At 42.0% G+C, this 19,402-nt stretch overlaps 1 protein-coding gene across 1 annotated transcript; it reads right to left on the reverse strand.

The window, feature by feature from the left end:
• Positions 1–589: 589 nt before the first annotated feature.
• Positions 590–7,978, reverse strand: LOC126983763 (uncharacterized). The gene is made up of 2 exons (XM_050836843.1): positions 2,067–7,978; positions 590–1,738 (listed from the first exon to the last, which is right to left on the reverse strand). The coding sequence occupies exon 1, from the start codon at positions 5,229–5,231 to the stop codon at positions 4,161–4,163; it is 1,071 nt and encodes a 356-aa protein (XP_050692800.1). The 5' UTR covers positions 5,232–7,978; the 3' UTR covers positions 590–1,738; positions 2,067–4,160.
• Positions 7,979–19,402: the final 11,424 nt, after the last annotated feature.

Here is a 19,402-nt window from a genome sequence, read left to right on the forward strand (position 1 = left end):
TAATGTTCATCTGTCAATGACTATCAATCTATCTACATACCTTGGCTATCTTCCCCCAATGAAGGGCGGTAGCCAAGACAGGCACACACTCACTCACACGTTCACACTCATGTACACCACTCTCTCAGCTGCACAGCCCCTGAGGGAGTAAAAAAGGCCCTCACTGCCCTCACTGTATGGGGTATTAGCTGCACAGTTCAGACAGGGAACTTCCACACCAAGGTCTCACAGCATACACTGGTTTACCCCTGCCCTTTCATAACAATGACATTTCCCCCAGCACCTGAGAGCCCCACACATGTGGCACCACAGATACGCAGGCGCCTACCTAACTATGACTGGTGTATGACATCATAGGCTGCTAGTCTCATGTATTTGAAGGGGTACCAGAGCCATTCAGCATTGACACAGCTGATGATGTGCTAGGGATAGGACAGCAGCAACAGCAGCAGCAGTCAAGCAGCAGTGAAATATTGGCTGGCCTGTATGTTTTTGGTAAAAACTTTTATATTCTCATTAAAATAATTTATTAATCACTCTTAAATTCATATTCTTTGTAGATACACACTTTATCAGTCAATTAGTATTGCTAGAGACCATCCCAACACATTTTTCATTACTTGTGGAAAAGATACCATCAGCTGCTCCGGCACAGCCACTGCTTCAACATCTGCTGGCCCTATGACACCAGCCACTGCTTCATCATCTGCTGGCCCAATGACACCTGCCACTGCAAGGGATGACAATGAAGCTGCTCCACCACAGTCACCACCTACTTCATCGGAGTTAAGAGATGCCTTTCATAGGGCAGCAGTATAATTTTTTGATGCTGGGGCTGAATATTACTCCCTCAAGGCTATGATTTTGTTACTTTTTTTTTATTACTGAGGAGGTTAGGGTGGAAGGGGTGAAAAATAATCTCTGCTGTTTTTCGACAGAAATGGTTAGCAAATTCATTCAAAGCACAAAATTTACTTGAAAAAAATTGTGTGCCATTGTGAGTGGGTTCACTTGAGATTGGGCTCCAATACGTCTCCATGGTCTAGTGCTCAGCATGCCTGGCTTCTACGCCGGCCCAGGTTCGAATCCCGGCCTGGGCAGTCGGCGTGCAACTCACCCAGCTGATCATCCTCCCTCTCAGGCTGGTCAATAAATGACTACCTGGGGAAACTGTGGTAACCCGGATGTCACACTGGCCCTGTGTCCCAGGGTAATGGGCTCCCTCCCACCACAGGCCCAAGGGCCAATGTTACAGAGATGAGCACTGAGGCCACGCACTGCTACAGCGTATGCCCCAACTTTACCTTTACCTTTATTGGCTCGACTGACAGACATGGCTTTGTATGTCGAAGGTCACTGGTTCAATCTCCACAGCCAGCACTCTCTAACTTGGATTTTTCCAAGTTCCCTAGAGCCTAGTTTAATTTCTCGGTGTTAAATGAGGAGATTTGCACCGGCACCCAGTCATGGGTGTTACAAGATGCGTTGTTACAATCAGGGGCGTCAATTTACCATCATTAGCTTATAACACCTTTAGGCACTGATCATATTTGCATTTTATGTAGTCTGTGATGCAGGCAGGATATTCATTAGCACCTAATTAGACTCATGCTGCTCTCCAGTGCTCTGTGATGAACTCGCAATCAAAGATGTAGTATACCTATATGGTAGCATTGAGTAATCTTAGGTCACTTGGTAAAGTGTTCACCTAAGTCCGACCCAAGCTGACAACATAAACCTAAGCATGTTTGCAAGCTGAGTGTTTAGAATATTGGCATAATAATAAAAGATGCTGAAAACTGGATTCCACTACTTTATTGAATATATGAATAATTATATACTGAATTTGTAATGGAGCTAAAATAAAAAAAAAGCTATGTTTTCAGCGGTCATACATGATCTCATGAAAATAATTAGGTTGACATATATAATTAATTACTACGTATTTTGGTATGATGACCATTGCACGTTAATACCATAGCTTTGCGAGCATTGAGTAATCTTAGGTCACTTGGTAAAGTGTTCACATAAGTCCGACCCAAGCTGACAACATAAACCTAAGCAACCTAAGCATGTTTGCAAGCTGAGTGCTTAGAATATTGGCATAATAATAAAAGATGCTGAAAACTAGATTCCACTAATAGAGTAATTATATACTGAATTTGTAATGGAGCCAAGATAAAAAAAGCTATGTTTTTCAGTGGTCATACCATGATCTCATGAAAATAAATAGGTTGACATATATAATTAATTACTACGTATTTTGTTATGATGACTATTGCACATTAATACCATAGCTTTGAATCCAATGATGAATATCTTCAAGCAAGACTCAAATAGCAACAGATTGGTCACCAATTCACTCAGTAAACACAATACTCCAGAAAAGTATACACTGAATTCACAATAAAGTTGTTTTTCCACTTGGAACTTTGTAAACAGAAACCAAGTAACCTCGTTTTACTTCACTCATAAGTCATGATGTTCACGATGTGGTCACCTTGATCTTTCGTTCCTCCTCCCTCACACTGGCAGACGTCTCTAACAAGTTTTCTTACAACCATTATTATCTCAATATGAATAACCAGCAGCAATAATTATAAATCATATTCTAAATGACATTTTAATGCAATTTTAATGTCATCTTTTTCATTTGCATGTGTGTACCTTTCTGCTACAAATAAAAGTTTTTTTCCCATGTTTTGTTTTCCTTAACTCGAATATTTCACATTTTAATCAATAACAAAGGCATCAAACACTAATTGTATGTTCAAGCTATGTTTATTTTTTTTTTTTCTGTTGACAAACTACATCGTTTTCCTTTGGTGCCATTATTTTCACATGGGTACAGTCTATCACTCCCACAACACCGGCAAGTTGGTAGAATTCTGCTTGCTTTACACGGATCTCCACCCTATCAAGGGGAGACTGGATAAACCTCCCGACTACCTATGGGTCACTGAGGGCGGCCAGAGTTTCCACAATCACCCTGCTTACACTACTCTGGCTTACCCCAAACTCATCACTTGAACACTGCAGCATTTTTCCTGTAGCCAAGTATCTTTAAGTCAAAATCACTTTCAACCCCGGGGTGAGGGAATGCTCCCTTTGAACTGGATCTTGTAGCTCTCTTCTCACCAAATCAGTCACATACTCCATTCCTGCACGGTCTAATATGTATGTCTTGACAAGTTCACCATCGTTATACAGTTCCAAAGCGCCCTATCAAACTCTAAATTGCTGAGGCGGGCTGGACGAGGAAGTCTGGTGGCCATGTTGATATGGGTCTGGGATTCACTATTAACTTTACTATTAAGTGTTTAGAAGTCCTCGCCAGCACTCTCAAGTTAATACCAAAGTTAAAAGTAGGTATTAGGCTAATAGTTGTTGAGGATACACTTTGAGAGTGAAGTTAATACCAAAGTCGAAAGTTAATACAAAGTTTAGTATTAATAGTTGTCGAGGATACGGGCCCTGGTCTCTCGCACTCCAGGTCACCCGTCCCTCTGCCATAGTTTCATTCAGGTCCTCCAGATCCATATCACTTGCAAACTCAGCGAACATTTCCCCATTCCTGTTCATGCGTTCACCTAGCATACCCGTGTGTGTGTTCATGTCGCCTAAAACACTCACTCTCTCTCCTGCATGCTCCCTCATAATTTTCCTAATGGTGTTGTACTTCACCCTGTTCTCTCTAACTGCTCTTTCACCCTCCACAGTCATGTACACAACAACCATTACTACTCTCTCTGGTCTGCCCTTCCTATCCTTGCATTCCACTCTCAAAGCCAAAACATTCTCACTGCCAGCACTGTTTCCTACATCCAACTCTTCCATCTTCAAGTGCTTTCGGTGGAGAAAGGCTACGCCTCCTCCCATCATAGTCTGTTTTTCACAGCCCTTTCCTAACATCACATATACTCACTCTCCTCAGACTGTACCCTACCTCTAAGGTGTGTTTCAGTCAGACCTACCACATCATACTTCCATTCATCCAGCTCCTTGCACACATCCTCATACTTCCCCACACCCCAGCCTCTCACATTCAAACATCCAATTTTCATGCATTCACTCGCCTGGTTGGTGTCTTCACTTCTCCGCACTAGGGCACTCAAGCCCATTCATACAGCCTCTACCAGACGGAGGGACTTCATTTTCACTCACCCACACAGCCGCTGTCCCATCCGTCTCATCCCTTCTTCGTTAAGGTGGACACCGTTCGTAGCGAACGCTGCGTCCCTCTCCAGCGCCTTGTCCAGGTCGATGAAGCTAACGTCGCCTTTCTTCTCCTGCATCCACTCCATCTTCAGTTTCATCAATTCTTCCTGAATCTTCCTGTTTGTCGTCCGTCGCATCTTCTCATAGTCAGGTCCTGCCTTCGGTCTTCTCATGATGCCCACTACTGCCACTTTCATGCCTCGTCCTTCTGCTGCCTTCACGGAGTCGCTGACTTCCTTGATGGTGTCCTCCTGACCCACATACTGCAGGCCGTTCCCACCGCCCTGTAGGATCAGGAGGCCATCCTTCATTCCGGCAGCTTCTTCCTGGACTTTCTTCCTGATGTTCGTAATCTGTGCACCACTCATGCTGGTGATGCCACTTCCCTCCAGCTTGCACTTCACATGCATGTGGACATTCTTTACCATGCTGTCGCCTATAATGCGGATCGGAGTCTTCTTCACTTCCATCTTCACTGCCTTCTTCCTCCGGGCTTCTTCGGTCTGGATACTCCTGTCCTCCAGGTCCCGCCGCTCAAGTCCGGCCCTGGGGGACAGGGCAATCTGGACTGCCCTGTCCTCCACGCCGATCTTGGGGGCAGGCTCACTCGCTGTGGCGGCTTGCACGACCGTTGTCTGGACAGCCTTTTCCTCCACGCTGGGTTCCGTCTGGACCGCCACGCCAATCTTGGGGGCAGGCTCACTCGCTGGGGCGGCTTGCACGACCGTTGTCTGGGCAGCCTTTTCCTCCACGCTGGGTTCCGTCTGGATCGTCTTGTCGTGCTTCTCACTCGGCCATTCCTTCCTGCTGGTGTCCAGGCACACCGTGCACAGGAACACGATCAGGGTGTGTTCCAGAAGCCGCGAGGAGGTCTTGATGTTAACGCATGGCTGGTGAGACCACACCTCATACCTCTCGCAGCACACATCACTGTCGGTCACTAACCTTGGTCTTATAAAGCTGAAAGAAGCCCTTTGAATTGGTCTTTGCTTCCCTGGCAATTCTAATCTCATAATTACGTTTTGCCATACCCGTGTTCTTTTTTACTGTTCTAGCTAAATCATTGTAACTATCCTTAGTTGAATTTCCCCCCTTTTGATTCTAACATATAGTCCTCTTTTCCTTCCTATTTCAGTTTTTAGCCTTTCTGTCACCCATCGCGGGTAATTACCTGTTGATCTGACTTCCCTGTAAGGTATAATCTGTTTCTGTCCTAGTTTAATCTCCCTGACCAGACTATTGTACTCACCCTCCAAGCTACTGACCTGACTAGTGACCTCACCAGAGATTAATGCCCCTCCCTGCTCTGGGTCCTGACGTACCTCTGATCTCACTCCCCTAAGCCTCTGCAGCTGCTTTCTTAACCCCTCGTAGTCCGCCTTCCTGAAGTCAGGTATTAATGTGTTGTTACTGCTGACTCTATCCTCCCATTTGATATTAAATCGAATTTCCTTATGATCACTGTTACCTAATGAATCCCCAACCTCAATGTTGTCCTCTATTAGTTAACAACAAATCCAAAATATTTTCTTCCCTCGTTGGTGTTCTAATTAACTGTATAAGGAAACTATCCTGTATCACATCTAACAAATCCTGTGCTTCTTGGTCTCCGGATAAAGTATCCCACTCTATGTTCCTATAATTGAAATCCCCAATTACACACACATTTCTATATCTTGACGCCCTACTAATTTCCTGTAAAAGGGCTTGGCTACTGTCCCTGGTAAGGTTGGGCGGTCTGTAAAGTACTCCGATGACAAGCTTCTCCTTCCTACCTATTGTTTCTACCCAGAGGGATCCTGTATTGCTAACTACCTTGATTGAGTTGTTAATGACACATTTAAGATTGTCCCTGACGAAGAGTGCGACCCCACCCCCCTTCCTGCCTATTCGATCCTGGTGGAATAACTTATACACTTCAATCTCTAATTCTGGGAGAAAGTGTCTGTCTGCAGTGTTTATCCATGACTCTGTGATCGCTATCATAACTCTTACTACCATGGACAACTACTTACATCTTTCTCCCACTCAAATAGTCTTTCAGCCATCCCAGCAAACACCCCCCAATCCCAATACTAGACAGCATTGTGAGTAATAATCTATGATTAACAACATCAAAAGCTTTCTTGAAATAAAAAAATATCATATCCACTGACATACCACTATCATAGAAATGAGTCACATAGTCATAAGTATACAACAGTTGCTCGAAAACTGATCTACCCGATCTAAAACCATACTGATGCTGTGAAAGTAAGTTATTATCTTCCAAATAAGAAGTAAGTTGAGACACAATTATTCTTTCAAAAGATTTACAGCACAATGATGTCAAACCGATTGGTCTATAGTTGAGGGGATCAGAATGGATTCCACCTTTGAACAGTGGCATAACATCAGCATCTTTCCAGTCTGATGGGACTTGCATCGATAAAAGAGATTTTCTGAACAACAAGAGCAAAGGATAACTAATGGAGGGGGCACATCTCTTTAAAAATACTGAAGGTATACCATCAGGGCCACAACAAGCAGAAGATTTCAGCTTAGAAAGGATAATTTCAATTTTAAAAATATCAAAACTAAATATATTAAATATAAATGAATTGTCACGATGCTGAAAAGGATAAGGATTCAATAAGTCAGCAGAAGAAAATACACCAGAGAATGCATCAACAAAAAGATCTGCCATGTCAGTTGTGTCAGCGCACCAACCATTATCTCCATACAGCGGTCCAATAGCAGGACACTGAACCTTCTTGCTACGAAGGAGTGAAAACGTTTAACATCAGGATTTCCGGGAGAAACTAAAGATCTTTCATATTTAATTACAGATTGATGGACAGCATCTTTATATTGAACAGATATTGTCTTAAAAGAATGCCACAACCTCAAGGCTATTGGGGAAGATCTGCCAAACTTTGTCCGAGCATCCTTATATTCCAACCATACTTGGTGTTTATGCCGTTTTAAAGAAAGAGGTATAGATTTTGCCCAAGGAGGTTTCCTGATTCCTAATGCCTTCTTAATTGGAATAAATAGCTGAATGGCATTAAGCATTAAACTTTTAAATCTTAAATATGATTGTTCATTATCTAAGCCAAGGAATTCATTATCCCAATCAAAATTCAAAATGTGATCGTTTAACAAGGTGTAGTTGCCATTATAAAAGTCAAAGTTGTTATGTATATTATTAATGTTTGGATTAGAATTAAATAAATACTCAAACAAAACTGGAAAATGGTCACAACCTGGAAAGGGGTCTATTAGACTGACATGGGAAATTCTATCATCTTCAGATGTAAAGACCAAGTCCAGTATATTATTAGACCGGACAAAAGTACATTGCGTAACCCACTGTATAAGACCCAAAGATGAAAACAAATCTAGAAATCTAATATCAATAGAGGAAGTGCAATAAGGAACCTCAGTGGACCACACAACAGAAGGGAGATTAAAGTCACCAACCAGTATTAATTCTTTTCCAACACAGGAAGATTCCAGGTATGAAACAAGAGCAATATTATCTTCCAAAGAATTACTTGGGGGCCTGTAAACTACTAATATGGTAACGCCAAAATCAGGCAAAAATACCCCAACATTATTCGGATGATCTGAATAAGTTTTCCCTACTTTAATATCATCTCGAATGTAAATCCCGACACCATGAATTCTCAGATTTAAGGGAGAGTCATTTCGGAAAAAAATTATAACCCGATATACTGATAACTGGATCAGAAACATTGCAAGTTAGCCAAATTTCACAAACACAACATACCCCAATACTGTGACTAGAAACGAACTCTGCCAAAAAGTTGACTTTATTAATTAAACAGTCGAGATTCAAAAGAATAAAAGTAATGAAGAGATTATCTACAGATGAATTACCCAGATTTTGCTGAAAAGAAAGTTCTATGCGAGTTTTTTTTAGGGTTCCCATCTTTTGAACATACTTCAAGGTTAGAGGCAGAGGACACAACTAACTGAGACATGGGAGGAGTATGAGGGGACTCATGACTGGGCAAAACAACAGAGGCTAAGCTTTTGTTAGAAATATGTGAAGAACTAACAGGCTGGGAGTTTCGGATGGCCTGGGCAGAAGCCTGTTTTTTCCACAGCTCAAAGATCTGAGGTGAACACACACACACACACACACACACACAAAGAGAGAGAGAGAGAGAGAGAGAGAGAGAGAGCGCACGGTGTGCGAGGTCAGTTGGAGACGTGGCAACAGGATTTAGCGGGCTGTCTACGTCAGAGCCTCCACTTAAGATTTGCCGGACTATAGTAAGGAAGAGCGGGAGGAGGGACGGAGATAATCACGGTATACTATCTATTGATATTTACATATTAAGATGTATTTGCTTTATCTGAACAATATTGTTTTATTTTTATAGGAAGTCGCGTCACATGTGTGCCTTACATTTTCAAGGAGTCATTATAGACATTTCATAAAGGAAAAATATGTGTTTTCTATGTTACAAAAGTTCCTACACGTTCTGTGTACCTGAATAACTTGTGAGAAAACACTTACCGTCACTTTATTGTTTAGTGCACATATGTGTTCAATGTCAGAAAAGGAGTGCAAAATTACTTATAATCTTTATTTGTTCCAATAGGAGCCAGAAATATATGTTTTTGATAGTTTGATTTTTTTTTAAACTTTCCTCAGTGTCCGAAGTCGCCTCAGCAACGTCCGAAGCCATCCTCAAATTAGGGATGTACTGATACCAAAAATTTTGACCGATACCGATACCTTAATATTTGACTGATGTCAATACCGATACCGATATCTGGGCACTGTTTTTATTTTTTTAAACAATTCCAGCAGCTAAAGAGCAATATCAAATGTTAAGAAAAAAAAAGATCCACTACTCGTTGTTCCACCATAGAAAGGAAGAAAAAAAAAGTAATCAGTGCTGTCCTGAAAAAAGGTGTCCATAGATTCGTAGCCAGATGTGCTGACCACTGCACCACGGAAGCGCACATTAACCCTATACGGCGCGGCGAGGCAACAGTGCATGGTTAACCCAAGTGTTAACACCCACCCCCATGAGTTTCGACAAGGGGCGAGGGAGGAGGCGCCTCGTGAGGTCTAGTTAAATTGACTCAGCTAGGTTAGCTTTACCTTAATTGCCGTACATTTAGGCAGCACAGGTGGGCAAGTGCAGTACTTATTGCGGTAGTACCGCATCACAAAAAAAAGTACCGCACTACCGCAAACTCTCTGAAAATACCACACTACCGCAGACCGCACAAAAAAATCCTGCGGTACTTTTTGCGGTACTACTTAGAAAATTATCTAACACATTTGCAGCGCGGCATGCTCACAGAAATGTTATTTATGTTTTTTTTTTTACAGTGAATCGGACTCAATCAGTCAATCGGTATCAGTCATGAGAATCAGTGATTCAATCATTCTGACATTTCAGTTATTGTTCAAAATTAAATACTAAATGAAAAACTCAAGAGTAAATCTGTTCGTCACTCAACTCAAGGCCATGGCTGCCTCTGACGATGACTGTACATGGCAGTGTACAACAGTACAAGCAAGCATTAACATGATCGCCGCTCAATCTCATGTTCCATACAGAATTTTCTTTGATGCATAACATAGACTATAGTACACACTATATCTGTTTTTTAACTTCATTGTAACTTCTCTATTTTATCATTCTCTCTCTCTCTCTCTTCAATGTAGCCAAGATCAATATTGTTTGATTATAATAATAATAATAATAATAATAATAATAATAATAATAATAATAATAATAATAATAACAATAATAATAATAATTGTGGTGAAGCAGGTCTCATAAATGCCTCGAGCTGGGGATTTTATACTTCGGGTTCGATACCTCGAATCATGGGTGAGTTGATGAAAGGGGAATTCTAATGAATCTGTTAGTTTACCACCATGGGTCACGGTGGTTGGGTCTCTTGTTAATTAAAGCCTATACACTACGAAGGCTCTCTCTACATACCTCACTACAATTTAATTAACAAGAGACCCCATCAGTCTTGAGATGGACAAATTGCTTCGTCCTGAACGCTTCAACGGATTGACGGGCACTACTCCTGCGGAATGGAACCACTGGTTTCGCACTTTCACAAACTTCATGGGCTCTATACGTGTCGACCCAACACCAGACAAGCTGCAGCTCCTTGCCAACTACGTGACACCATCTGCGTTTTCTCACATCTCTGACTGCAGGATGTACGATGAAGCAATAACCGTGCTCAAGACTGTTTATGTGAAGCCCACTAACGTTATCTTCACGAGACATCTACTTGCTACGAGAAAACAGACTACTAATGAGACGGTTGACCAGTTCCTGCATGCCTTGAAGCTCTTACCAAAGGATTGTGAGTTCCGTGCTGTGAGTGCAGACACTTACACCCAAGAAGCTATACATGATGCATTCATATCTGGCACCTCTTCACCTATGATTCGTCAGAGGCTTTTAGAGAAAGAAAGCCTCACTCTTCCCGAAGCAGTGCAGTTGGCGCGGAGCCTGGATTCCGCTCAGCGCAACGCAGAAGTGTATATGGCTCCAGCACCCTCCTGTAACCTCTCTGCAGCCTCAGATGTCTCCCGAACTACCGCTGCGACGTCCCCTAGACTCGAAGCTGGAGCTCCAAATATGGATGACTACTCTAGGGGAGCTGAGAATGTTCCTGATATTGCAGCAGCTGTGACTCCCAAACTAACGAGTAAGGCTACTTGTTACTTCTGTGGCAAACCCAGTCATCCTCGCTTCTGCTGTCCGGCCAAGAATACCGTGTGTTACAAGTGTGGGAGGAAGGGCCACTTCGCCATCATCTGCAGATCTACAAAGGAAGCCGCCAATCGTAGCCCGACCAGTGTCTCTGCCGCTATGTTGGCCACTATGGGTACTGGTGGCCCGAGCATGGCACCCCGGGGAGACAAGACAGAGACCGACTGCTCATCAGCTCCCCACAGGCAAGAGGCTGCTCCTACACCTTCAAATGCGTCCCTGGCGGCTGCTAACCTTCCTCATCATGCTTCTATTCCTGTAAGGGTGAATAATGTACTTGTTAAGGCTCTTGTCGATAGCGGTAGCACATCCAGCTTTCTGCATCCTGATATTGTAGAGGAATCAGCCATCACTACCTACCCTTCACAAGACAATATCGTTATGGCCTCTTCTCTTGTCTCTAAGACTTTAGGTCATTGTTTTGTTGACTTGAAGATTCAAGATAATTCCTACACTAAATTCAAGCTTTCTGTGCTTCCTAATCTATGTGCCAAGGTCATTTTAGGGGAAGATTTCATGAAGTTGCATAAATCTGTAAATTTCGATTTGAAGGGTCCAAGACCACCTTTAACCGTGTGCGGAGTTACTTGTATGAAAGTAAGTCCCCCTTCTCTCTTCCCTTACCTAGCTGAAGACTGTAAGCCAATTTCAACCCCAACCTGGAGATTTTCTAATGCTGACCAAAAATTCATTCAGGAGGAGGTAAAGTCACTAATGAGCAAAGGCATTATAGAACAAAGTCAGTCACCTTGGAGGGCGCAAGTCCTAGTAACTAGTGATGAGCGACAAACGCCGCATGGTAGTAGATTACTCACGGACCATTAACCGCTTCACTCTGCTAGACGCTTACCCCTTCCCTCGTATTAACGATTTGGTGCATTTCCTGGCCAAGTACAAAGTTTTCAGTAAACTAGATCTAAAAAGTGCATACTACCAAGTCCCAATTAGGGAAAAGGATAGGAAATATACTGCATTTGTACCGGTTGGTCTGACTAACTCTGTTCCAGCTTTCCAAAGGGTAATTAACACCACAATCTCTGACAACAACCTTACAGACACTTCTGCTTATCTAGATGACGTTCTAATTTGTGGTTCGAGTCAGGAGGAACATGACTTGAACCTTGAGAGATTCAGGAAAATCGCAGTAGACTATAATCTCACTTTAAATGAAAGTAAATGTCAGTACAGCCTAAGACTCTTTTCCTCTTGGTGGTTCGGCTATTCACTGTTTTGAATCCTTAAAGAAGGAAATTTGCAGGGCATCTTTGGCGGCCTTTGACGAGAATGCGCCCTTGCAGGTAGAGACTGATGCTTCTGCTACTTCCCTAGCTGCCGCTCTCTCTCAGCATAACAAACCTGTTGCTTTCTTTTCTAGAACCTTATCTCCCTCAGAAAGACTTCAGCCAGCTATAGAAAGGGAAGCCGTGGCTGTTATCGAAGCGGTACGCAAGTGGCAACTGTTTCTCATCGGGAGGAGGTTTACCATAGTAACAGATCAGCAAGCAGTGTCTTTCATGTTTAAGATGAACCACTCTTCTAGGATTAAGAATGACAAAATATTGCACTGGCGTCTAGAGCTGTCTGGATACCAGTATGACATCCGGTATCGTCCAGGTAAAGATAATGTTCCTTGTGACACACTATCTCGAGCTTGCGCTGCCTCAGCTGCCAGCCCTGCTCCTCTTGATGAGATCCACGCCTCACTCTGCCATCCGGGCGTGACTCGGTTGTATAATTTTGTGAGATCCAAAAATTTGCCTTATTCACTGGAAGATGTAAAAAGAATTTGTTCACAATGTACTATCTGCTCTGAGTTAAAACCCAGGTTTTACAGGCCACCCCTAGCAAAACTCATCCACTCTACACAACCCTTTGACAGAATTTCTGTAGATTTTGTAGGGCCTAAACCTTCATCCTCAAAGAACAAATATCTCCTTGTAGCTGTCGATGAATAGTTCATATTCCCCTTTGCTTTTCCTTGCTCTGATATGTCTGCTTTCACTGTGATTTCCTGTTTCAAGAAACTCTTCTCCCTATTTGGTTGCCCATCATCAATTCACTCAGATAGAGGCCCCCAGTTTATGTCTCGGGAAGTTTGTAATTTTCTAATGGAGAATGGTATAGTTTACACTCATTCCACCCCATACCATCCACAAGGTAAGGGGCAATGTGAGAGGGAAAACACTACTATTTGGAAAGCTGTACAGTTAGCTCTTAGATCTCAGAAACTCCCTGATATGCACTGGAAACTTGTCCTTGATAGTGTCCTTCATTCTATCAGATCACTCCTCTGTACTGCCACCAATTAGACCCCTCATGAAAGACTGTTCTCCTTTCATAGAAAATCATGTAATGGGTATTTTCTACCATCCTGGCTGTCCTCGCCTGGCCCCATCCTGCTACGCAAAATTGTTCGAAGCTCCAAGTCCGACCCTTTAGTGGAGAGAGTCGAGCTCGTCACCGCAACACCGCACTACGCCCGAGTACGCTTCCAGGACGGGAGGGAAAGTACAGTCTCCACTAGCGACTTGGCACCCTCCCCCAGGGACCAATCGCCTCCACCAAAGGAGCAGCCATTGACTCCTGGAACTGCTTCTGACGCACTGAACGAGCAGCCATCGACTCCCAGGATGGCTTCTGACGCTCGGAGCTCTCCTTCCAAGGATGCAGTCTGTGTTCCACCTCTCATCGAACAAGCGTCCTCGCCAGTCTCCAAAGCAAAAGGGGATAATGAGCAAGACTCTTCGTCGGTCCACGAGAATTAAGAAACCTGTAGATAGGCTAACATATTATTAATATGTTACTGTTGTTTAGGTTGATTTCGTATTTGTATTGTTTTTCTTGGTTGGGGAGAATGTGGTGAAGCAGGTCTCATAAATGCCTCGAGCTGGGGATTTTATACTTCGGGTTCGATACCTCGAATCATGGGTCAGAGTTGATGTAAGGGGAATTCTAATGAATCTGTTAGTTTACCACCATGGGTCACGGTGGTCGGGTCTCTTGTTAATTAAAGCCTATACACTACGAAGGCTCTCTCTGCATACCTCACTACAATAATAATAATAATAATAATTTTTCATTATTATTATTATTATTATTATTATTATTATTATTATTATTATTATAATTATCTCCTCGTTGAAATTTCAACGTGGTTTCTTTGCTGAGGCCTAAGACGCCACTGTATAGAGGTTTCTCACGGTGTGTTTTGTCTTAATATGTTGGGCAGTTTGAATAATGTTTCACTGTTTCCGTCATGAATTTCCTATATTAGTAATCTTTTGTTTTCGCTCAAACGCCAGAGAAAAGTTGGAAAGTTTCGTTTAGTCGGCGCAACAGCTGTGGTCATATGCCGGAGAAAGACAGAAGGGGAAGGAATTATAGGAGAAGGGAACGGATCCCAGGAGATGGGACACAACCCCCGATTAATACCTGGTACCCATTCACTGCTGGGTGGACAGGTGCGTAGGGTATTGGAAAAGCCGCCCAAATTTTTCCACTCCGTCCGGGAATCGAACTCAGGCTCTCTCAGTTGTGAGCCGAGTAGGCTAACCACTGCACCACGAAGCCCCCTACAAACGCCGGAGAATTTCTCCTCCTCCCTACCCTCCTCCCCTTCCCCTTCACTCCCCCATTTCCTCCCTACCATTCCTCCCTGGCTAGTGCTCAGCTGTTGCACCACCCTTCCTTAATTCCCACCCCCCACTTCCTCCTCTCTCACATGACGCTGATCTCCTCCTTCCCCTTCCCTGTCTCCTCCCTCCTCCCTCGGAAAGTTGCATTCCCTTCCCACCCCCTCCTCCCCTGTCCCCCCCTTCCTCCCTCTCTTCCTCCCCCAGTCCTCCATTATTTTTATTTTGCATCTCACAAGTCAATTCCCTCCCCCTCCTCCCCTTCCCATACTCTACTCCCCTGTCCCCCCCTTCCTCCTCCCTTACCTCCCTCTCTTCCTCCCCCAGTCCTCCTTTATTTTTATTTTGCATCTCACAAGTTATTAGTTAGTCAATGAATAGCCAGGATAGGCACTGAAATATTTTTTTGGATTGACTAATGACTGCCGCTACCGCAGTACCGCACACCGCGTACCGCACTGGGAAAGAAAAAAAATGGGACTGCACTACCACAACCGCACTACTGATTTTTCAGTACCATGTCCACCTCTGTTAGGCAGCCCTGGCAGTGTGCCCCATTGCAGGGCGACCATCTGATTGACTGAGGCAGGCAAATGAGGCGAGTAGAGGGGCTCCACCAATCCCGCGCCGAAGCTACTAAACGGTACTGCAGTACCAAAGGCCAAACTGTATACTAAGTATTATATACTTGTATTCAAAGTAATATGAATCTTATCATTTACAGTGATGAAAATTAAATCGCGGGAAATTCCAAACTATGTACTAGTATCATGAAACTACTATTTTTTTTTAGTAGATAATTACATTTTCTGATATTTTTTCAACAATTTAGAAAATCCAATTTCTGTTGAACAAAATTATTTGCAATGAGTGACATGCAACGTACAAAACTCCTTCAAGTATCGGTAGTATCGGCAGAAAATCAGCTGATATTGATACCGATACTCTTAAAATGTCCCGATACCACAGATACCGATACATCGGTACATCACTAGCTCAAATGCGGCCACTCCCAGTTAAAGGAAAAGAGAATAAGTGTACGAAGTCACCTCACACCTGTTCAAAGTGACCCCCGATCTATTATGACTTCGGACACCATTATAAACGTGATTTAACCACAGCAGTGCTGGCGGCGTACATCGTACGCCGCAGTGTTTTACCCCTCACCAGCGCTGGCGACGTACGTCTTACGCCGCGATATTTCGCCCTCTCCAGACTTTTCTGCCCTCCTATGTGGAGTTGGTATCACTCCCACATGTCAGAGGAATAATTGCCTGGCTCAGGAATCGCTCATCTGTGTACCTAGCTGCCCTGGTGTCACATGCTCAGTGTCACGCAAAAAAAGTTGGAGACTACGCAAATTTTTGCAAATATTTTAGTTTCTGTGTATAATATTTACGATAAGTTGTCAGGCGATAATACTCCCGTGGCGAGCATGTCAGTATAATAACTATCCCAGTTACATTACTCACATGTGCAAGTAAAAGCCCACACAACCACATTCTAACACCTGTCCTAAAACCTTGTGCACAACACACCGTCTTCATCAAAATTAACTACTCATACTATACTCTTTTTGTATTGTAAACTTCTGTTTTTTATGATATGGAGTGCATATTATTACTAGTACCTAATTGTATTTATTCTAAAATGTAAAATATTCCTTTGGTATATAATGCTCTCTTATGTATATATGCTCATTCTTGTAGCGTAAGTTCTGCTATACATGAAACAAAGCAGGCATATTTTTACCAAAATGCAATTTTGTTTGTTCTTTAAAGGAAAAATTTTCCTTTTTATATATTTCTTGTGTATATGTGATTATTCAAAGTATGTATATGCATTGGTAAGAGTCTGGTAAGCTTGAATCACCAAAATCAGCATGTTCAAATAATACAAAACTTAGTTTTTTTTCAATATTTGGAGGAGAATAACTATTTTATTGGCTATATTTTCAGTTACTTTACAAAATAGTTTGGATTAACAATAAAATATCTGTGTGTTTTGGGCCATATTTGGGTCTGTATTACAGAATCTATGGTTCCCTAAACTCGGTTGTCAAAAGCCTTGCGAGTCGATAAGGATTTTGAGTTTTACAACCCAAGTATCGTGAACCTGATGAGACTATAGGAAACCACTTTATAGGTTGATTTGAATGCTTTCTTCACTTAGACCGTTTATGATTATGCATTTCACGTTGATTAACCCCTTCCCCGGCAGAAACGTGTATACACGTTTTCACAAAATGTTCTTTTTTCAGTCGTCGACGAGTATACTCGTCTAAAACTTTACCTTCAAAAACCAGCTACATACGTATATACTCGTCGATTTTAAGCCTTTGTAAGCCATTCTACGTGTGAAACGAGTATTCTCGTCAAATCGTACGCCTGGCAGAGGCGATAGGGTAGAGCTGTGGGACTTCAAGGACATTGTTACTAGACTTGCTCCGACAGCCATTGTCATCGGATGGGTGTTGTTTGCATCCACATTTGCATTCATTTTTTTGTAGCATTTTCAAGTGTTACACCCCAAATGTCTAGTTCAACGGAAGATAGTGAATATGAACCTTCCCTCAGAAGCTTGAATACTTCTGATAACTCTGCCAGTTCATCAGACAATGACTATTTCTCGACAAGTGAGGAGGAGGAGGGGGGTGAGGGGAGAGCTTGGAGAAGCCTCGAGTTGTCAGAGGAGCGTATGAATGCACCACCACCACGTTTTCCTTTCACAGGAAATCCTGGAATAAAGATTCATGAAAATCCAGCAGAACTGAGTCCATTTGAATTCTTCAGTCTTTTTATTGATAAAAGGATTATTGACTCTGTACTGGTAGAGACTAATCGTTTTGCTGAACAAACTGGGCAAGATGATTCTTTGTGGCGCCCTGTAACAGAGGCTGAACTTTTTGTATTTTCTGCCATGAAAATGCTTGGGGGTATTGTGAAAATGCCAGAAGAAGAAATGAACTGGTTACATGATGAACTGCTTGAAAGACCAATTTTTCGGCAGCTAATGACTATGAAACGGTACAGTAAGATAAAGCAATATCTTCATTTTGTAGATAATGAAACTCATGATGCACAAACTCACCCCAACCCAAAATTGTATAAGATTTATGATGTATTCATGACATTGTGTGAGAACTTTGGGAAGTGTTACACCCCTAGGCAAGATGTATGTATAGATGAGAGCCTTATGTTGTTCAAAGGAAGGTTAGGATGGGTACAGTACATTCCACTGAAAAGGAGGAGGTTTGGAGTGAAATATTTCATGTTGTGTGAGTCAAAGACTGGATATGTGTACAACATGACCATTTATGTTGGCAAAGGAACACAGTTTGATCCAGAGTATGATACATATCCTGTGAGTTCGTGTGTTGTTTTATCTTTGATGAAGCCCTTATTTGGGAAAGGTTATTGTGTTACTGTGGATAACTATTACACTAGTCCACAATTAGCTGATGCTCTAGTTATGAACCAGACTGATACTTATGGAACTCTACGTATGAATCGAAAAGAAGTGCCAGAAGAACTGAAAAGAAAAAAACTGAAGAAAGGAGAAGTTGCAGCATTTCAGAGAGGCAAGGTAATGACTCTTCGTTGGAAAGACAAAAAGGATGTTGCAATGCTATCAACCATTCACAACCCAGCCATGCATGACATTGAGACAAGACAAGGGCCTGTGAAGAAACCCAAAGTTGTATGTGAATACAATCATACAATGGGAGGAGTTGACAAGGTGGACCAGCAATTGGTAGATTATCCCATTCCAAGGAAACGGGGTAAGAAATATTACAAGACAGTTTTCTTCCATTTGATGGATATTGGAGTATGGAATGCTTTCATCCTGCATCAAGAAGCATTCACTCAGTCAGGAAAAAAAAGCCTAACACACCTGGTTTCGTTTGGAAATTATATGATACATATTTGGCAAGTATGGACCTGCTTTACCACCAAGAAGATCACCAGGTAGACCATCGACATCACCAGGAAGTTTATGCATACGCCAGGAGGACATTTTCCAATGGAAGTTCCACCAACAGAAAAAAAGAAAAATCCAACAAGAAAATGTGTTGTATGCAGTCTGAAGCGTGACCATAGAGGGAAACAAGTCAGGAAAGAGTCACGCTACATGTGTAAAGTTTGCCAAGTAGCTCTATGTGTTGTGCCATGCTTTGAAAAGTACCATTCTAAATAATTTCATCTAGAAACTTTCTGAGGAAATACTATTCTTTTATATGTGGAAATAAAATTCATTTGTTTTATTTTTTTGCTAACAACTTACAGTTTTCAATTGATTTTGTTCATAATAAAATGCCGGAAAAAGGAATTTCATTTATTATGCATATTATAATTACTGCTAGATATTTGGTAACAATTGTAATAAAAATTAAAAATAAAATAGGTTTTCATTTCTCTTTACATTTGGTAATAAAATTTTGAGAAAAATTAAGAAAATATGGTAAAAAAATATGGTTTATAGGAAGACGAGTTGACTCGTTTTTGCCGACTAAGGTATTCTCAAAATAAAAAGTTAACCACAAAAATGGGAAGAAAAAATAATTACAAACTGTTTTCATAACCAGCATCAAAAATACTATATAGAACCAAAATAAAAAAAATTAGTCTGAAAAAGAAACGTTTTTAACAAAAAAATTGTTGGGGATGGGGTTAAGCAAAAAAAATTTTTTTTGAAAAGTTGCAGCACTGGTGTGGGTCATTATGGTGAAATAGCTCCAGCGCTGTACGGGTTAACAAGAAAGCATAGACCTGGATTTTT

The sequence above is a fragment of the Eriocheir sinensis genome, chromosome 5 (assembly GCF_024679095.1).
Source record: "Eriocheir sinensis breed Jianghai 21 chromosome 5, ASM2467909v1, whole genome shotgun sequence".
In the NCBI taxonomy this organism is placed as follows: domain Eukaryota; kingdom Metazoa; phylum Arthropoda; class Malacostraca; order Decapoda; family Varunidae; genus Eriocheir; species Eriocheir sinensis.